At 53.9% G+C, this 19,050-nt stretch overlaps 1 protein-coding gene across 3 annotated transcripts in view; it reads right to left on the bottom strand.

Annotated features, from left to right (window-relative positions):
* Positions 1–1,858: 1,858 nt before the first annotated feature.
* LOC102069919 (ribosome biogenesis protein BOP1) overlaps positions 1,859–19,050 on the bottom strand; it is a 133,749-nt gene continuing 116,557 nt past the window's right edge. The window contains exons 12-17 of one of the 3 annotated variants that reach the window (XM_074558475.1): positions 17,117–17,297; positions 10,659–10,670; positions 10,275–10,551; positions 8,733–8,817; positions 6,296–6,403; positions 1,859–2,874 (exon numbers count right to left, since the gene is read on the bottom strand). In XM_074558475.1, the coding sequence (XP_074414576.1) occupies positions 2,721–2,874; positions 6,296–6,403; positions 8,733–8,817; positions 10,275–10,551; positions 10,659–10,670; positions 17,117–17,297 (817 nt within the window). In that variant the 3' untranslated portion in view covers positions 1,859–2,720. Of the gene's footprint in view, positions 2,875–6,295; positions 6,404–8,732; positions 8,818–10,274; positions 10,564–10,658; positions 10,671–17,116; positions 17,298–19,050 lie in introns of all 3 variants that reach the window. The other 2 variants (XM_074558468.1, XM_074558460.1) reach the window with 2 other exon arrangements.

Here is a 19,050-nt window from a genome sequence, read left to right as displayed (position 1 = left end):
TGAGCCTTGGGAATGGGAATTCCAATGGTGGCAGGTCCCAGTGGATCCTGTTGGGAATGTCAGGGAATGTGGGAATGGGAATATTGGGAATTCAGGGCACAAAGATCCTGGAATTGTATCCCAAAAAGTCCTTTACAGAGCAGTGGGAATTCTGATCCTGGTAGATCCCAGTGGATCCTATTGGAATTCCGTGGTGTGGGGAATGTGGGGATGGGACTGGGGACACCCAGGGGGAATGTGGGAATGGGAACATTGGGGAATTCAGGGCACAAAGAGTCTGGAATTGTATCCCAAAAAATCCTCCCATGAGCCCTGGGAATTCTGATCCCGGTGGATCCCAGGGGGATCCCTACGTGTAGGGAATGTGGGGGTGGGATTGGGATCCTCGGGAATGTGGGAATTGGGATGGGAGTGGGGACACTGAGGGATGTGGGAATGGGAACATTGGGGAATTCAGGGCATGAAGAGCCTGGAATTGTATCCCAAAAAAACCTTTACTGAGCCTTGGGAATGGGAATTCCAATGATGGCAGGTCCCAGTGGATCCTGTTGGGAATGTCAGGTGTAGGGAATGTGGGGATGGGAATATTGAGGGATATGGAAATGGGAATATTGGGAATTCAGGGCACAAAGATCCTGGAATTGTATCCCAAAAAATCCTTTACTAAGCCCTGGGAATTCCAATTGTGGTAGATCCAGGTGGATCCCAGTGGATCCCATTGGAATTCTGTGTTGTGGGGAATGTGGGGATGGGACTGGGGACACCCAGGGGATGTGGGAATGGGAATATTGGGGAATTCAGGGCATGAAGATCCTGGAATTGTATCCCAAAAAATCCTTTACTAAGCCCTGGGAATTCTGATCCTGGTGGATCCCAGGGGGATCCCTACGTGTAGGAAATGTGGGGATGGGATTGGGATCCTCGGGAATGTGGGAATTGGGATGGGAGTGGGGACACGGAGGGATGTGGGAATGGGAATATTGGGGAATTCAGGGCACACAAAGCCTGGAATTGTATCCCAAAAAAGCCTTTATTCAGTACTGGGAATGGGAATTCCAATGGTGACAGGTTCCAGTGGATCCTGTTGGGAATGTCAGGTGTAGGGAATGTGGGGATGGGAACACTGGGGAATTCAGGGCACAAAGATCCTGGAATTGTATCCCAAAAAAGCCTTTACAGAGCAGTGGGAATTCTGATCCTGGTAGATCCAGGTGGATCCCAGTGGATTTCCGTGTTGTGGGGAATGTGGGGATGGGACTGGGGACACTGAGGGATGTGGGAATGGGAATATTGGGAATTCAGGGCACAAAAAGCCTGGAATTTTATCCCAAAAAGTCCTTTACTGAGCCCTGGAATGGGAATTCCAATGGTGGCAGGTCCCAGTGGATCCTGTTGGGAATGTCAGGTGTGGGGAATGTGGGGATGGGAATATTGAGGGATGTGAGAATGGGAATATTGGGGAATTCAGGGCATGAAGATCCTGGAATTGTATCCCAAAAAATCCTTTACTAAGCCCTGGGAATTCCAATTGTGGTAGATCCAGGTGGATCCCAGTGGATCCCATTGGAATTCCGTGGTGTGGGGAATGTGGGGATGGGACTGGGGACATTGAGGGATGTGGGAATGGGAGCATTGGGGAATTCAGGGCACACAAAGCCTGGAATTGTATCCCAAAAAATCCTTCCACTAGCCCTGGGAATTCTGATCCCGGTGGATCCCAGGGGGATCCCTACGTGTAGGAAATGTGGGGATGGGATTGGGATCCTTGGGAATGTGGGAATTGGGATGGGAGTGGGGACACTGAAGGATGTGGGAATGGGAACATTGGGGAATTCAGGACACACAGAGCCTGGAATTGTATCCAAAAAAAGCCTTTATTGAGCACGGTAAATTATGAAAGCAGCAGATCCCGCTGGATCCGGGTGGATCCGGGTGGATCCCCATGGGAAGGGCAGCTGGAGAGGCACACGGTGCCGCTGGGGAAGAGCCAGGGATCCAACGGGATCCTGCTGGATCCCAGGGGATCCCATCGGATCAGGGTGTCCGAGGAGAGGATCCAGGGCTGCTGGGGGTGGATCCAGGTGGATCCCTGAGGATCTCATTGGAACCCAGGTGGATCCAGGTGGATCCCGTTGGATCATGTGTAGAGCCTGACGGTTCCGTCAGCCCCAGCGGAGAAGATCCAGGGCTGCTGGGGGTGGATCCAGGTGGATCCCTGAGGATCTCACTGGAACCCTGGTGAATCCCAGTGGATCCCAGTGGATCAGGGTGTCCGAGGAGAAGATCCAGGGCTGCTGGGGGTGGATCCCAGTGGATCCTGATGGATCATGTGTAGAGCCTGACGGTTCCATCAGCCCCAGCAGAGAAGATCCAGGGCTGCTGGGGGTGGATCCAGGTGGAGCCCACTGGAACCCCATGGGTCTGGGTGGATCCCAGTGGATCCAGGTGGATCCCGTTGGATCGGGTGTAGAGCCTGACGGTTCCATCGGCCCCAGCAGAGAAGATCCAGGGCTGCTGGGGGTGGATCCAGGTGGGCCCCACTGGAACCCAGGTGGATCTGGGTGGATCCCAGTGGATCCCATGGATCCCGTTGGATCATGTGTAGAGCCTGACGGTCCCATCGGCCCCAGCAGAGAAGATCCAGGGCTGCTGAGGGTGGATCCCTGAGGATCTCACTGGAACCCAGGTGGATCCCGGTGGATCCCATGGATCCCATTGGATCAGGTGTAGAGCCTGACGGTCCCATCGGCCCCAGCGGAGAAGATCCAGGGCTGCTGGGGGTGGAAGGCGACGTCGAGCACGCCGAGGTCCAGGGTGGGCGCGTGGCCCTTGAGCACCTTGAGCGGCACCAGCAGCGCGTTCTGCAGCAGGTCACTGGGACAGGGACAGGGGAAACACCGGGAATGGGAATGCTGACACCGGGAATGGGAATTCTGACAGTGGGAATGGGAGTTCTGACACCGGGAATGGGAAATATCACACTGGGAATGGGAATTCTGACACCGGGAATGGGAATTCTGACAGTGGGAATGGGAATTCTGACAGTGGGAATGGGAATTCTGACAGTGGGAATGGGAATTCTCACACCGGGAATGGGAATTCTGACAGTGGGAATGGGAATTCTGACACTGGGAATGGGAATTCTCACAGTGGGAATGGGAATTCTGACACCGGGAATGGGAATTCTGACACTGGGGATGGGAATTCTGACACTGGGAATGGGAATTCTCACACTGGGAATGGGAATTCTGACACCGGGAATGGGAATTCTCACACCGGGAATGGGAATTCTGACACTGGGAATGGGAATTCTGACACTGGGAATGGGAATTCTCACACTGGGAATGGGAATTCTCACAGTGGGGATGGAAATTCTGACACCGGGAATGGGAGTTCTCACACCGGGAATGGGAATTCTGACACCGGGAATGGGAATTCTGACAGTGGGAATGGGAATTCTGACAGTGGGAATGGGAATTCTGACAGTGGGAATGGGAATTCTCACACCGGGAATGGGAATTCTGACAGTGGGAATGGGAATTCTGACACTGGGAATGGGAATTCTGACACTGGGAATGGGAATTCTCACAGTGGGAATGGGAATTCTGACACCGGGAATGGGAATTCTGACACTGGGGATGGGAATTCTGACACTGGGAATGGGAATTCTCACACTGGGAATGGGAATTCTGACACCGGGAATGGGAATTCTCACACCGGGAATGGGAATTCTGACACTGGGAATGGGAATTCTGACACTGGGAATGGGAATTCTCACACTGGGAATGGGAATTCTCACAGTGGGGATGGAAATTCTGACACCGGGAATGGGAGTTCTCACACCGGGAATGGGAATTCTGGGAGTGGGAATGGGAATTCTTGGAGTTAGAGTGGGAATTCTGGGAGCAGGAATGGGGAATTCTCACAGCAGGAATGGGAATTCTGACAGTGGGAATGGGAGTTCTCACACCGGGAATGGGAATTCTGACACTGGGAATGGGAATTCTCACACTGGGAATGGGAATTCTGACACCGGGAATGGGAATTCTCACACTGGGAATGGGAATTCTGACACCGGGAATGGGAATTCTCACACTGGGAATGGGAAATATCACACTGGGAATGGGAATTCTGACACTGGGAATGGGAATTCTGACACTGGGAATGGGAATTCTGACACTGGGAATGGGAATTCTGACACTGGGAATGGGAATTCTGACACTGGGGACAGGAATTCTCACAAATCCCACTGATAAATCCCATAAAACCCCACAAACAAATCCCATAAAAAAAAATCCCACAAATCCACTGAATAAATCCATAAATCCCATCAATAAATCCCACAAATAAATTCACAAATCCCCTAAATAAATCCCATAAATCCCTTGGCAATTACTGGGGAATCCCACAAACAATTCCCACAAATCCCCCAAACAAATCCCACAAATCCCCTAATTAAATCCCACAAATCCCACAGAAAATTCCTGGTGAATCCTACAAACAAATCCCACAAATCCCCTAAATAAATCCCGTAAATCCCATGACAATTCCCGGTGAATCCCACAAGTGAATCCCACAAATCCCACAAACAAATCCCATAAATCCCGTGACAATTCCCGGTGAATCCTACAAGTGAATCCCGTAATTCCCACAGACAAATCCCATAAATTCCATGACAATTCCCAGTGTATCCCACAAACAAATCCCGTAAAACCCCTAAATAAATCCCATAAATCCCGTGACAATTCCCGGTGAATCCCACAAACAAATCCCACAAATCCCCTAAATAAATCCCATAAATCCCGTGACAATTCCCGGTGAATCCCACAAGTGAATCCCACAAATCTCCTAATTAAATCCCGTAAATCCCATGACAATTCCCACAAATCCCCTAAATAAATCCCATAAATCCCGTGACAATTCCCGCTGAATCCCACAAACAAATCCCACAAATCCTCTAAATAAATCCCGTAAATCCCATGACAATTCCCGGTGAATCCCACAAGTGAATCCCACAAACAAATCCCCCAAACCAATCCCACAAATCCCATGACAATTCCCGGTGAATCCCACAAACAAATCCCACAAATCCCCTAATTAAATCCCATAAATCCCATGGCAATTGCCAGTGAATCCCATAAACAAATCCCACAAATCCCCTATATAAATCTCGTAAATCTCATGACAATTCCCAGTGAATCCCACAAACAAATCCCGTAAATCCCCTAAATAAATCCCGTAAATCCCATGCCAATTCCCGGTGAATCCGACAAACAAATCCCACAAATACCCTAAATAAATCCTGCAAATCCCATGACAATTCCCACAAATCCCCTAAATAAATCCCGTAAATCCCACAGAAAATTCCCGGTGAATCCCACAAACAAATCCCACAAATCCCCTAAATAAATCCCGTAAATCCCATGGCAATTCCCAGTGTATCCCACAAACAAATCCCGTAAATCCCCTAATTAAATCCCATAAATCCCGTGACAATTCCCGGTGAATCCCCTAAGTAAATCCCATAAATCCCGTGACAATTCCCGGTGAACCCCACAAATATATCCCACAAATACCCTAATTACATCCCACAAATCCCATGACAATTCCCGGTGAATCCCACAAACAAATCCCATAAATCCCCTAAATAAATCCCGTAAATCCCATGACAATTCCCGGTGAATCCCATGAACAAATCCCATAATTCCCCTAATTAAATACCATAAATCCCATGACAATTCCTGGTGAATCCCACAAACAAATCCCATAAATCCCCTAAATAAATCCCATAAATCCCATGACAATTCCCGGTGAATCCCACAAACAAATCCCACAAATGCCCTAAATAAATCCCATAAATCCCATGACAAATCCCACAAGTCCCCTAAATAAATCCCGTAAATCCCGTGACAATTCTCGGCCAATCCAACAAACAAATCCCACAAATCCCCTAATTAAATCCCGGAAATCCCGTGACAATTCCCAGTGAATCCCACAAGTGAATCCCATAAATCCCCTAAATAAATCCCATAAATCCCATGACAATTCCTGGTGAATCCCACAAACAAATCCCGTAAATCCCATGACAATTCCCGGTGAATCCCATGACAATTCCCACAAATCCCCTAAATAAATCCCATAAATCCCATGACAATTCCCGGTGAATCCCCTAAGTAAATCCCATAAATCCCGTGACAATTCCCGGTGAATCCCACAAACAAATCCCACAAATCCCCCAAAAAAATCCCATGACAATTCCCGGTGAATCCCCCAAGCCAATCCCGCAGATCCGCACTTGTAGACCATTCCGTGGCAGACGATGACGGAGCCGTCGTCGGAGCCGGAGGCGAACAGGGGGTAGCGGCGGTGGAACGCCACCGAGCGCACGGCGCGGCCGTGGTGCCTGGAAAACCGGGAATCGGAATGGGGAAAATACTGGGAATTAGCACCGGGAAAAACGGGAATTCCCGCTGGGAAAAACAACAGGAAAATGGGAATCGGAACTGTGAAAAGCAGGAATCAGAACAGGGAAACGCGGGGATCAGCAACAGGAAAACAACGGGAAAGTGGGAATTGGCAATGGGAAAAACGGGAATCGGAGCGGGAAAAATAATGGGGAAAATAACGGGAATTCGCGCTGGGAAAAACACTGGGAAAATGGGAATCGGAACTGCGAAAAACAGGAATCAGAACAGGGAAACGCGGGGATTGGCAACAGGAAAACAACGGGAAAGTGGGAATTGGCAATGGGAAAAACGGGAATCGGAACGGGGAAAATAACGGGGAAAACACTGGGAATTAGCACCGGGAAAAATGGGAATTCCCGCTGGGAAAAACAACGGGAAAACGGGAATCGGAACTGCGAAAAACAGGAATCAGAACAGGGAAACGCGGGGATTGGCAACAGGAAAACAACGGGAAAGTGGGAATTGGCAATGGAAAAACGGGAATCGGAACGGGAATCGGAACGGGAAAAATAACGGGAATTAGCACCGGGAAAAATGGGAATTCCCACTGGGAAAAACACTGGGAAAATGGGAATGGGAACTGCGAAAAGCAGGAATCAGAACAGGGAAACGCGGGGATCGGCAACAGGAAAACAATGGGAAAATGGGAATTGGCAATGGGAAAAACGGGAATCGGAGCTGGGAAAACAACAGGGAAAATGGGAATCAGAACAGGGAAAATAACGGGAAAAACAATGGGAAAAATGGGAATCAGCACAGGGAAAAACACCAGGAAAAATCGGAATCACCACCAGGATAAACACTGAGATAAACACCAGGAAAAACAGGAAGCAGAGCTGGGAAAAATGGGAACCAGCAAAGGGATAGAACACCGGGAAAAATGGGAATTCCTGCTGGGAAAAACAACGGGAAAACAGGAATCGGAACTGCAAAAAACAGGAATCAGAACAGGGAAACACGGGGATCAGCAACAGGAAAACAACGGGAAAGTGGGAATTGGCAATGGGAAAAGCGGGAATCAGAGCGGGAAAAATAATGGGAAAAATACTGGGAATTAGCGCTGGGAAAAATGGGAATTCCCGCTGGGAAAAACAACGGGAAAGTGGGAATCGGAACTGCGAAAAACAGGAATCAGAACAGGGAAACGCGGGGATCAGCAACAGCAAAACAACGGGAAAGTGGGAATTGGCAATGGGAAAAAAGTGAATCGGAACGGGGAAAATAATGGGAAAAATACTGGGAATTAGCACTGGGAAAAATGGGAATTCCCGCTGGGAAAAACAACGGGAAAACGGGAATGGGAACTGCGAAAAACAGGAATCAGAACAGGGAAACGCGGGGATTGGCAACAGGAAAACAATAGGAAAGTGGGAATTGGCAATGGGAAAAACGGGAATCAGAGTGGGAAAAATAACGGGAAAAATACTGGGAATTAGCACCGGGAAAAATGGGAATTCCTGCTGGGAAAAACAATGGGAAAGTGGGATTTGGCAATGGGAAAAAGGGGAATCGGAACGGGGAAAATAACGGGAAAAATACTGGGAATTAGCACCGGGAAAAATGGGAATTCCCACTGGGAAAAACAACGGGAAAATGGGAATCAGAACTGCGAAAAACAGGAATCAGAACAGGGAAACGCGGGATCAGCAACAGGAAAACAACGGGAAAGTGGGATTTGGCAATGGGAAAAACTGGAATCGGAGCTGGGAAAGCAACAGGGAAAATGGGAATCAGAACGCGGAAAATGGGAATCAGAACAGGGAAAACAACGGGAAAAACAATGGGAAAAATGGGAATCAGCACGGGGAAAAACACCAGGAAAAATAGGAATCACCACCAGGATAAACACTGGGATAAACACCAGGAAAAACAGGAATCGGAGCTGGGAAAAATGGGAACCAGCAAAGGGATAGAACACCGGGAAAAATGGGAATTAGTGCTAGGGTAAACACCAGGAAAATCGGGAATCAGCACCATGAAAAACACCAGGATAGACACCGGGTAAAACGGGAATTAGAGCCAGGAAAGAGGGGAATCAGCACCAGGAAAAACACTGGGAGAAACACCGGGATAGACACCGGGAAACCAGGAATCAGCAATGGGAAAAACAACGGGGAAAATGGGAATTAGCACCGGGGAAAACGGGAATCAGAGCCGGGAAAACACGGCGATCAGCAACAGGATAAAACACTGGGAAAAGCGGGAATTAGAGCCCGGGAAAATGGGAATGAGCGCTGGGAAAAGGGGATGGGCAGCGGGACCCACCTCAGCAGGCGGTAGGGCCGCGTGGACAGGTCCAGGTCAAACCAGGCCAGCTTGCTGTCGTAGCTGCCGCAGATCACGTTGTCCCCTGGGAAAAACGCCGGGATCAGCGGGATCCCCTCGTTCCCACAAGGAATCCAAGGAATCCCCTCATTCCCACAAGGAATCCCCTCGTTATTCCCACAAGGAATCCCCTCGTTCCCGCAAGGAAGGAATCCCCTCGTTCCCACAAGGAATCCCCTCATTATTCCCACAAGGAATCCCCTCGTTCCCACAAGGAATCCCCTCGTTCCTGGGGGGAATCCCCTCATTCCCACAAGGAATCCAAGGAATCCCCTCATTCCCACAAGGAATCCCCTCATTCCTGGGGGAAATCCCCTCGTTCCCGCAAGGAATCCCCTCATTATTCCCACAAGGAATCCAAGGAATCCCCTCGTTCCCACAAGGAATCCCCTCATTCCCGCAAGGAATCCCCTCGTTATTCCCACAAGGAATCCCCTCATTATTCCCACAAGGAATCCCCTAGTTCCCATAAGGAATCCCCTCATTCCCACAAGGAATCCCCTCGTTCCCATGAGGAATCCCCTCGTTATTCCCACAAGGAATCCAAGGAATCCCCTCGTTCCCATAAGGAATCCCCTCATTCCCCAAGGAATCCCCTCGTTCCCACAAGGAATCCCCTCATTATTCCCACAAGGAATCCAAGGAATCCCCTCGTTCCCACAAGGAATCCCCTCATTCCCCAAGGAATCCCCTCGTTCCCACAAGGAATCCCCTCATTCCCACAAGGAATCCCGTCATTCCCACAAGGAATCCCCTCATTCCCCAAGGAATCCCCTCGTTCCCACAAGGAATCCCCTCATTCCCACAAGGAATCCCCTCATTCCCACAAGGAATCCCCTCATTCCCACAAGGAATCCAAGGAATCCCCTCGTTCCCACAAGGAATCCCCTCATTCCCACAAGGAATCCCCTCATTCCCACAAGGAATCCCCTCATTCCTGGGGGGATCCCGGCATTCCCACAAGGAATCCCCTCATTCCCCAAGGAATCCCCTCGTTCCCACAAGGAATCCCCTCATTCCCACAAGGAATCCCCTCATTATTCCCACAAGGATTCCCCTCATTATTCCCACAAGGAATCCCCTCGTTCCCACAAGGAATCCCCTCATTATTCCCACAAGGAATCCCCTCATTCCCACAAGGAATCCCCTCGTTCCCACAAGGAATCCCCTCATTCCTGGGGGGAATCCCCTCGTTCCCACAAGGAATCCCCTCATTCCTGGGGGGAATCCCCTCGTTCCCACAAGGAATCCCCTCATTCCTGGGGGGAATCCCCTCGTTCCTGGGGGGAATCCCCTCATTCCCACACGGAATCCCCTCGTTCCCACAAGGAATCCCCTTGTTCCCACAAGGAATCTCATTCCCACGAGGAATCCCCTCATTTCTGGGGGGAATCCCCTCATTCCCACAAGGAATCCCCTCGTTCCCAGGGGTAATCCCCTCCTTCCCGGGGGAATCCCGGCATTCCCGGGGCGATCCCGCACCTCCGGGGTGCACGGCCATGCTGGAGATCCACTGGCAGTTGCTCTGCAGTTTCTTGGTGAGCTCCTGGCGCAGCAGGTTGTAGATGCGCACCGAGCGCTGCGAGGCCACCAGGAAGTGGGGCCGCAGCGGGTGGAAGCGCACGCACTGCACCAGGCCCGGGCTCCGCCGGAACGGGGCCTGGCTCCAGCGCCGGCTGCTCTGGTGGATCAGCACCTGCCGCCCGCCCGGGCTCCGCACCACCGACGCCCAGTAGTCGCCCTTGCCGTGCCACGTCACCTGCGTCACCGGCTGGGAACGGGAATGAGAAAGGAATGGGATCCAGGTGAGATCCCAAAATCCCGACCCTCTGGATCACCATGGAGACCCTGGCTGTGCCATGCCACCTGCATCACCGACTGGGAATGGGATCAGAAATGGGATCAGGGTGAGATCCCAAAATCCCGACCCTCTGGATCACCACTAAAGTTCAGTAGTTGCCCTTGCCGTGCCACGTCACCTGCGTCACCAGCTGGGAATGGGATCAGAAATGGGATCAGGAACGGGATCAGGGTGAGATCCCAAAATCCCGACCCTCTGGATCACCACTGGGGCCCAGGAATCGCCCTGACTGTGCCACATCACCTGTGTCACCGGCTGGGAATGGGATTGGGATCAGAAATGGGATCAGGAATGGCATCCAGGTGAGAGATCCCAACCCCCTGAATCACCCTGGAGCTCCTCAGGATGGGAATTGGAATGGCATTGCCATTGGGATCCGGGTGGGATCACAAAATCCCAACCCTCTGGATCAACACCGAGGCACAGGAATCGCCCTTGCCGTGCCACGTCGCCTGCGTCACCGGCTGAAATGGGATCAGAAATGGGTTCAGGAATGGGATCTGGGTGAGATCCCGAAATCCCGACCCTCTGGATCAACACTAAAGTTCAGTAGTTGCCCTTGCCGTGCCATGTCACCTGCGTCACCGGCTGAAATGGGATCAGAAATGGGATCAGGAACGGGATCTGGGTGAGATCCCAAAATCCCAACCCTCTGGATCACCACTGGGGCACAGGAATCGCCCTTGCCGTGCCACATCACCTGTGTCACCGGCTGGGAATGCAATGGGATTGGGATCCAGGTGAGATCCCGAAATCCCGACCCTCTGGATCATCCCAGGGCTCCTCAAGGTGGGATTGGGAATGGGATCCGGGTCAGATCCCAAAATCCCGACCCTCTGGATCAACACTGGGGCACAGGAATCACCCTGACTGTGCCACATCACCTGTGTCACCGGCTGGGAATGGGATTGGGATCAGAAATGGGATCAGGAATGGGATGCAAGTGAGATCCCAACCCTCTGAATCATCCTGGAGCTCCTCAGGATGGGAATTGGAACGGCATTGCCATTGGGATCCGGGTGGGATCCCAAAATCCCAACCCTCTGGATCAACACCGAGGCACAGGAATCGCCCTGGCTGTGCCCCGTCACCTGCGGGGAATGGAATGGGATTTGGATTGGGAATTAGGATCCAGGTGAGATCTCAAGAACTTGAACCTCTGAAGCATCCCGGAGCTCCTCAAGGTGGGATTGAGATGGGAATCTGAGTAAGATCCCAAAATCCCAATCCTGTGGGTCATCCCAGGGCTCCTCAAGGTGGGAATGGGACTGGGATTGGGATCCGGGTGAGATCCCAAAATCCCGACCCTCTGGATCAACACTGGGGCACAGGAATCGCTCTGACTGTGCCACGTCACCTGCGTCACCGGCTGAAATGGGATCAGAAATGGGATTGGGAACGGGATCTGGGTGAGATCCCAAAATCCCAACCCTCTGGATCACCACTGGGGCACAGGAATCGCCCTTGCCGTGCCACATCACCTGTGTCAGCGGATGGGAATGGGAAAGGAAGGGGAGATCCTGACCCTCTGGATCACCCTGGAGCTCCTTGGGGTGGGAATGGGATTGGGAATAGGAATGGGATCCAGGTGAGATCCCGAAATCCCGACCCTCTGGATCAACATGGAGGCCTGGGAATCGCCCTGGCTGTGCCACATCACCTGCGTCACTGACTGAGAATGGAGTGGGATTGGGATATGGGTGAGATCCTGAGATTCTGACCCTCTGGATCATCCCAGGGCTCCTTGGGGTGGGATTGGGAATGGGATCCGGGTCAGATCCCAAAATCCCGACCCTCTGGATCACCACTGAGGCCCAGCAGTCACCCTTGCCGTGCCACGTCACCTGTGTCACCGGCTGGGAATGCAATGGGAACGGGATCCAGGTGAGATCCCAAAATCCCGACCCTCTGGATCAACACTGGGGCACAGGAATCACCCTGACTGTGCCACATCACCTGTGTCACCAGCTGGGAATGGGATTGGGATCAGAAATGGGATCAGGAATGGGATGCAGGTGAGATCCCAACCCTCTGAATCATCCTGGAGCTCCTCAGGATGGGAATTGGAATGGCATTGCCATTGGGATCCGGGTGGGATCCCAAAATCCCAACCCTCTGGATCAACACTGAGGCACAGGAATCGCCCTGGCTGTGCCCCGTCACCTGCGGGGAATGGAATGGGATTTGGATTGGGAATTAGGATCCAGGTGAGATCTCAAGAACTTGAGCCTCTGAAGCATCCCGGAGCTCCTCAAGGTGGGATTGAGATGGGAATCTGAGTAAGATCCCAAAATCCCAATCCTGTGGGTCATCCCAGGGCTCCTCAAGGTGGGAATGGGACTGGGATTGGGATCCGGGTGAGATCCGGAAATCCCGACCCTCTGGATCACCACTGGGGCACAGGAATCGCCCTTGCCGTGCCACGTCACCTGCGTCACCGGCTGGGAACGGGACAGAGAAAGGAACGGGATCCAGGTGAGATCCCGACCTTCTAGATCATCTGGAGCTCCTCAGGATGGGAGTGAGAATGGGATTGCCATTGGGATCCGGGTGAGATCCCAAAATCCCGACCCTCTGGATCAACACTGAGGCCCAGTAGTCACCCGTGCTGTGCCACGTCACCTGCGTCACCGGCTGGGAATGCAGTGGGATTGGGATTGGGATCCGGGTCAGATCCCAAAATCCCGACGCCCTGGATCACCATGGAGACCCTGGCTGTGCCATGTCACCTGCGTCAGCGGCTGGGAATGGAAATGGGATTGGGAAGAGGATCCAGGTGAGATCGCAAAATCCCGACCCTCTGGATCAACATCGGGGCCCAGGAATCGCCCTGGCCGTGCCACGTGACCTGTGTCACCGGCTGGGAATGCAATGGGATCAGAAATGGGATCAGGAATAGCATCCGGGTCAGATCCCAAAATCCTGACCCTCGGGATCACCACCAAGGCCCAAGGAATCGCCCTGGCTGTGCCAGCATCATCAGCTGGGAATGGAATGGGATTGGGATCTGGGTGAGATTCTGACCCTCTGGATCACCCCAGAGATCCTCAAGATGGGAATGGGATCTGGGAAAAATCCCAAAATCCTGACCCTCTGGATCATCCCAGGGCTCCTCAAAGTGGGAATGGAATGGGACTGGGATCCGGGTGAGACCCCAAAATCCCGACCCTCTGGATCACCACTGGGGCACAGGAATCGCCCTGACTGTGCCACATCACCTGCGTCACCGGCTGGGAATGCAATGGGACCATAAATGGGATCAGGAATGGCATCCAGGTGAGATCCCAACCCTCTGAATCATCCTGGAGCTCCTCAGGATGGGAATGCAATGGGATTGTGATTGGGATCCGGGTGAGATCCCAAAATCCCGACCCTCTGGATCAACACTGAGGCCCAGTAGTCGGCCTTGCCGTGCCACGTCACCTGCGTCACCGGCTGGGAATGGAATGGGAATGGGGTCAGATCCTGAAATCCCAACCCTCTGGATCAACATCAGGGCCCAGGAATCTTCCACGTCACCTGCCTCACCAGCTGGGATCGGGAATGGGATCGGGAATGGGATTCGGGTGAGATCTTGAGATCCCAACTCTCTGGATCACCACCGGGGCACAGGAATTGCCCTGGCCATGGCACATCACCTGCATCACTGGCTGGGAATGGAATGGGAATGGCATTGGGATCCGGGTGAGATCCTGAGATTCTGACCTTCTGGATCATCCCAGAGCTCCTCAAGGTGGGATTAGGGAAGGGATCCGGGTGAGATCCCCAAATCCCAACCCTCTGGATCTCCACTGAGGCCCAGGAATTGTCCTATTGTGCCACATCACCTGTGCCACCAGCTGGGAATGGAATGGGAATGGGAAATGGAATGAGAGCTGGGCGAGATCCTGAGATTCCGACCCTCTGGATCATCCTGGAGCTCCTCAAGGTGGGAATGGGATTGGGAGCTGGGTCAGATCTTGAGATCCCGACCCTCTGGATCATCCCCGAGCTCCTCAAGGTGGGATTGGGATTAGGATCCAGGTGAGATCCCGAAATCCCGACCCTCTGGATCACCAACAAGGCCCAGGAATTGCCCTTGCCGTGCCAGGTCACCTGCGTCACCGGCTGGGAGTGGGATTGGGAATGGGAATGGGATTGGGATATGAGTGAGATCCCAAAATCCTGACCCTCTGGATCATCATGGAGAGCCAGAAACAGCCCTGGCCACGCCACATCACCGGCTGGAACAGGATTGGGCATGGCATCCAGGTGAGATCCCGAGATCCCGACTCTCTGGATCATCCCAGAGGTCCTCGGGGTGGGAATGGGATTGGGAATAGGAATGGGATTGGGATATGAGTGAGATCCCAAAATCCGACCGTCAGGATCATGGTGGAGGCCCAGGAGCAGCCTTGGCCACGCCATGTCACCTGCGACACCGGCTGGGAATGGAGGGAGAGCGCCGATCCTGGGAACCCGCATCCTGGGAATGCTGAGCACACCTAAATCCTGGGAATGCTGATCCCACCCGCATCCTGGGAATGCTGAGCACACCCAGATCCCGGGAATGCCGATCCCACCCGCATCCCGGGAATGCTGAGCACACCAAATCCCGGGAATGCCGATCCCGGGAACCCGCATCCCGGGAATGCTGAGCACACCTAAATCCCGGGAACGCCGATCCCAGCGGGATCCCGGGAATGCTGAGCACACCCAAATCCCGGGAACGCCGATCCCACCCGCATCCCGGGAATGCTGAGCACACCCAAATCCCAGGAATGCCAAGCCCAGCCAGATCCCAAGAATTCTAATCTCCCACCCAGATCCCAGGAATGCTGATCCTACCCGGATCCTGGGAATGCCGATCCCAGCCAGATCCCAGGAATGCCAATCCCTGGGTGCCAATCCCACCCAGATCCCGGGAATGTCGATCCCACCCAGATCCCAGGAATGCTGATCCTGGCCAGATCCCAGGAATGCCAAGGCCACCCAGATCCCAAGAACAACGATCCCACCCAGATCCCGGGAACACCGATCCCACCCAGATCCCGGGAACACCGATCCCACCCAGATACTGGGAATGCCGATCCCAGCGGGATCCTGGGAATGCCGATCGCTGGGTGCCAATCCACCCCGGATCCTGGGAACGATGATCCCACCCAGATCTTGGGAAAGCAAATCCCACCCAGATCCCACGAATGTCCATCACTGGGTGGCAATCCACCCTGGATCCTGGGAATGCTGATCCCATCCAGATCCCAGGAATGCCTAGACCACCCTGATCCCAAGAACAACGATCCCACCCAGATCCTGGGAATGCCGATCGCTGGGTGCCAATCCACCCCGGATCCCGGGGAAGATGATCCCGCCCAGATCCCGGGAACGATGATTCCACCCAGATCCCGGCAATGCCGATCCCAGCGGGATCCTGGGAATGCCGATCCCACCCAGATCCCGGGAATGCCGATCCCACCCAGATCCCAAGAACACGGATCCCACCCAGATCCCGGCAATGCCGATCCCAGAGGGATCACGGGAATGTCGATCCCATCTGGATCCTGGGAATGCCGATCCCACCCAGATCCCAAGAACATCGATCCCACCTGGATCCCAAAAATGCTGATTCCAGCCAGATCCTGGGAATGCCAATCCCACCCAGATCCCAGGAATGCTGATCTCACCCGAATCCTGGGAATGCTGATCCCAAAAATGCCAATCCCACCCAGATCCCGGCAATGCCGATCCCAGAGGGATCACGGGAATGCCGATCCCACCCAGATCCCAAAAACATCGATCCCACCCAGATCCCGGCAATGCCGATCCCAGAGGGATCCCGGCAATGGCAATCCCACCCAGATCCCAAAAACATCGATCCCACCCAGATCCCGGCAATGCCGATCCCAGAGGGATCATGGGAATGCCGATCCCATCTGGATCCTGGGAATGCCAATCCCACCCAGATCCCAGGAATGCTGATCTCACCCAAATCCTGGGAATGCTGATCCCAAAAAAGCCAATCCCACCCAGATCCCGGCAATGCCGATCCCAGAGGGATCCCGGCAATGGCAATCCCACCCAGATCCCAAAAACATCGATCCCACCCAGATCCCAGGAATGCCAATCCCTGGGTGTCAATCCCACCCAGATCCTGGGAATGCCGATCCCAGAAGGGATCACAGGAATGCCAATCCCATCCAGATCCCAAGAACACCAATCCCACCCAGATCCCGGGAATGCCGATGCCTCCCAGATCCTGGGAATGCAAATCCCACCCAGATCTCAGGAATGTCGATCACTGGGTGCCAATCCACCCCGGATCCGGGAATGCCGATCCCAGCCAGATCCCAGGAATGCCAATCCCTGGGCACCAATGCCACCCAGATCCTGGGAATGCCGATCCCACCCAGATCCCGGGAACGCCGATCTCACCCAGATCCCAAGAACACGAATCCCCCCAAAATCCCGGGCAGGCCGGCCCCACCTTGCCGTGCTGCACGCGCAGGCGGACGCCCCGGGCGCGCTCCTCGGCGCCGGCCGGCTCCCAGCGCACCGGCTGCGGCCGCTCCTCCTGCGGAGCCTCCCACGCCTCCAGCAGCTGATCCGTGCCTGACACCAGCAGCCGGTCCCCCAGGCCCGCGTTCACCAGCAGCACCTGCTCGTCCCTGGAATGGGAAACACGGGATCAGGGAATGCCATGGGATCAGGGGGAACCCTCTGGGATCAGGGAAACCATCCCAGGAACACCTGCTCATCCCTGGGAATGGGAAATCCGGGATCAGGGGGAAATCTGGGATCAGGGAATCCCATGGGATCAGGGAACCCTGCCCAGGAGCACGTGCTTGTCTCTGGGAAATGGGAAATCCGGGATCAGGGGGAAATCTGGGATCAGGGAACCCTGCCCAGCAGCACCTGCTCATCCCTGGGGAATGGCAAAATCTGGAATCAGGGGAAAATCTGGGATCAGGGAATCCCATGGGATCAGGGAACCCTGCCCAGGAGCGCCTGCTCATCCCTGGGGAATGGGAAACGCGGGATCAGGGGGAAATCTGGGATCAGGAGGAACCCTCTGGGATCAGGGAACCCTGCCCAGGAGCGCCTGCTCATCCCTGAGAAGTGGGAAATCTGGGATCAGGGGGAAATCTGGGATCAGGGGGAATCCTCTGGGATCAGGGAATCCCATGGGATCAGGGAACTCTGCCCAGGAGCAGCTGCTTGTCCCTGGGAAATGGGAAATCTGGGATTAGGGGGAAATCTGGGATCAGGGGGAATCCTCTGGGATCAGGGAACCCTGGCCAGGAGCACCTGCTCATCCCTGAGAAATGGGAAATCTGGGATCAGGGGGAAATCTGGGATCAGGGAATCCCATGGGATCAGGGAACCCTGCCCAGGAACACCTGCTCGTCCCTGCGAAATGGGAAACGCGGGATCAGGGAATCCCATGGGATCAGGGGGAACGCTCTGAGATCAGGGAACCCTCCCCAGGAGCAGCTGCTCACCCCTGGAAAATGGGAAATTCGGGATCAGGGAACCCTCTGGGATCAGGGAACCCTGCTCAGGAGCACCTGCTCGTCCCTGGGAAATGGGAAATCCGGGGATCCGGAAATGGGAAATCAGGGGGAAATCTGGGATCAGGGAATCCCATGGGATCAGAGAACCCTCTGGGATCAGGGGGAACCCTCTGGGATCAGGGAAACCTCCCCAGGAGCAGCTGCTCGTCCCTGGGGAATGGGGAATGTGGGATCAGGGAGAAATCTGGGATCAGGGGAAATCCTCTGGGATCAGGGAATCCCATGGGATCAGGGAACCCTGCCCAGGAGCACCTGCTCATCCCTGGGAAATGGGGAACGCAGGATCAGGGGGAAATCCGGGATCAGGGGGAATCCTCTGGGATCAGGGAATTCCCCCCAGGAGCAGCTGCTCGGCCCTGGGGAATGGGAAATCCGGGATCAGGGAATCCTCTGGGATCAGGGGAAATCTGGGAATCCCTGGGAATGGTCTCAGGGCACTCACACGGCCACGGCCACCAGGCAGATGGAGGGGTTGGGGTTCCAGGGAATGATCCAAGGGAAATTTGGGAATTTGGGAATGTGGGAATGTCCGAGGACACTCACACGGCCACGGCCACCAGGCAGATGGAGGGGTTGGGGTTCCAGGGAAATCTGGGAATGTGGGAACGCTCCCACGGGACACTCACACGGCCACGGCCACCAGGCAGATGGAGGAGTTGGGAATGATCCCAGGGAAATCTGGGAATGTGGGAATGTTCCCAGGGAAATTTGGGAATGTCAGAATGTCCCAGGGCACTCACACGGCCACGGCCACCAGGCAGATGGAGGGGTTGGGGTTCCAGGGAATGTTCCCAGGGAAATCTGGGAATGTTCCCAGGACACTCACATGCCCACGGCCACCAGGCAG

The sequence above is a fragment of the Zonotrichia albicollis genome, chromosome 1, assembly GCF_047830755.1.
Source record: "Zonotrichia albicollis isolate bZonAlb1 chromosome 1, bZonAlb1.hap1, whole genome shotgun sequence".
NCBI lineage: Eukaryota > Metazoa > Chordata > Aves > Passeriformes > Passerellidae > Zonotrichia > Zonotrichia albicollis.
Note: the sequence above shows the minus strand (reverse complement) of the source record. Positions and strands in the feature narration are given on the sequence as shown.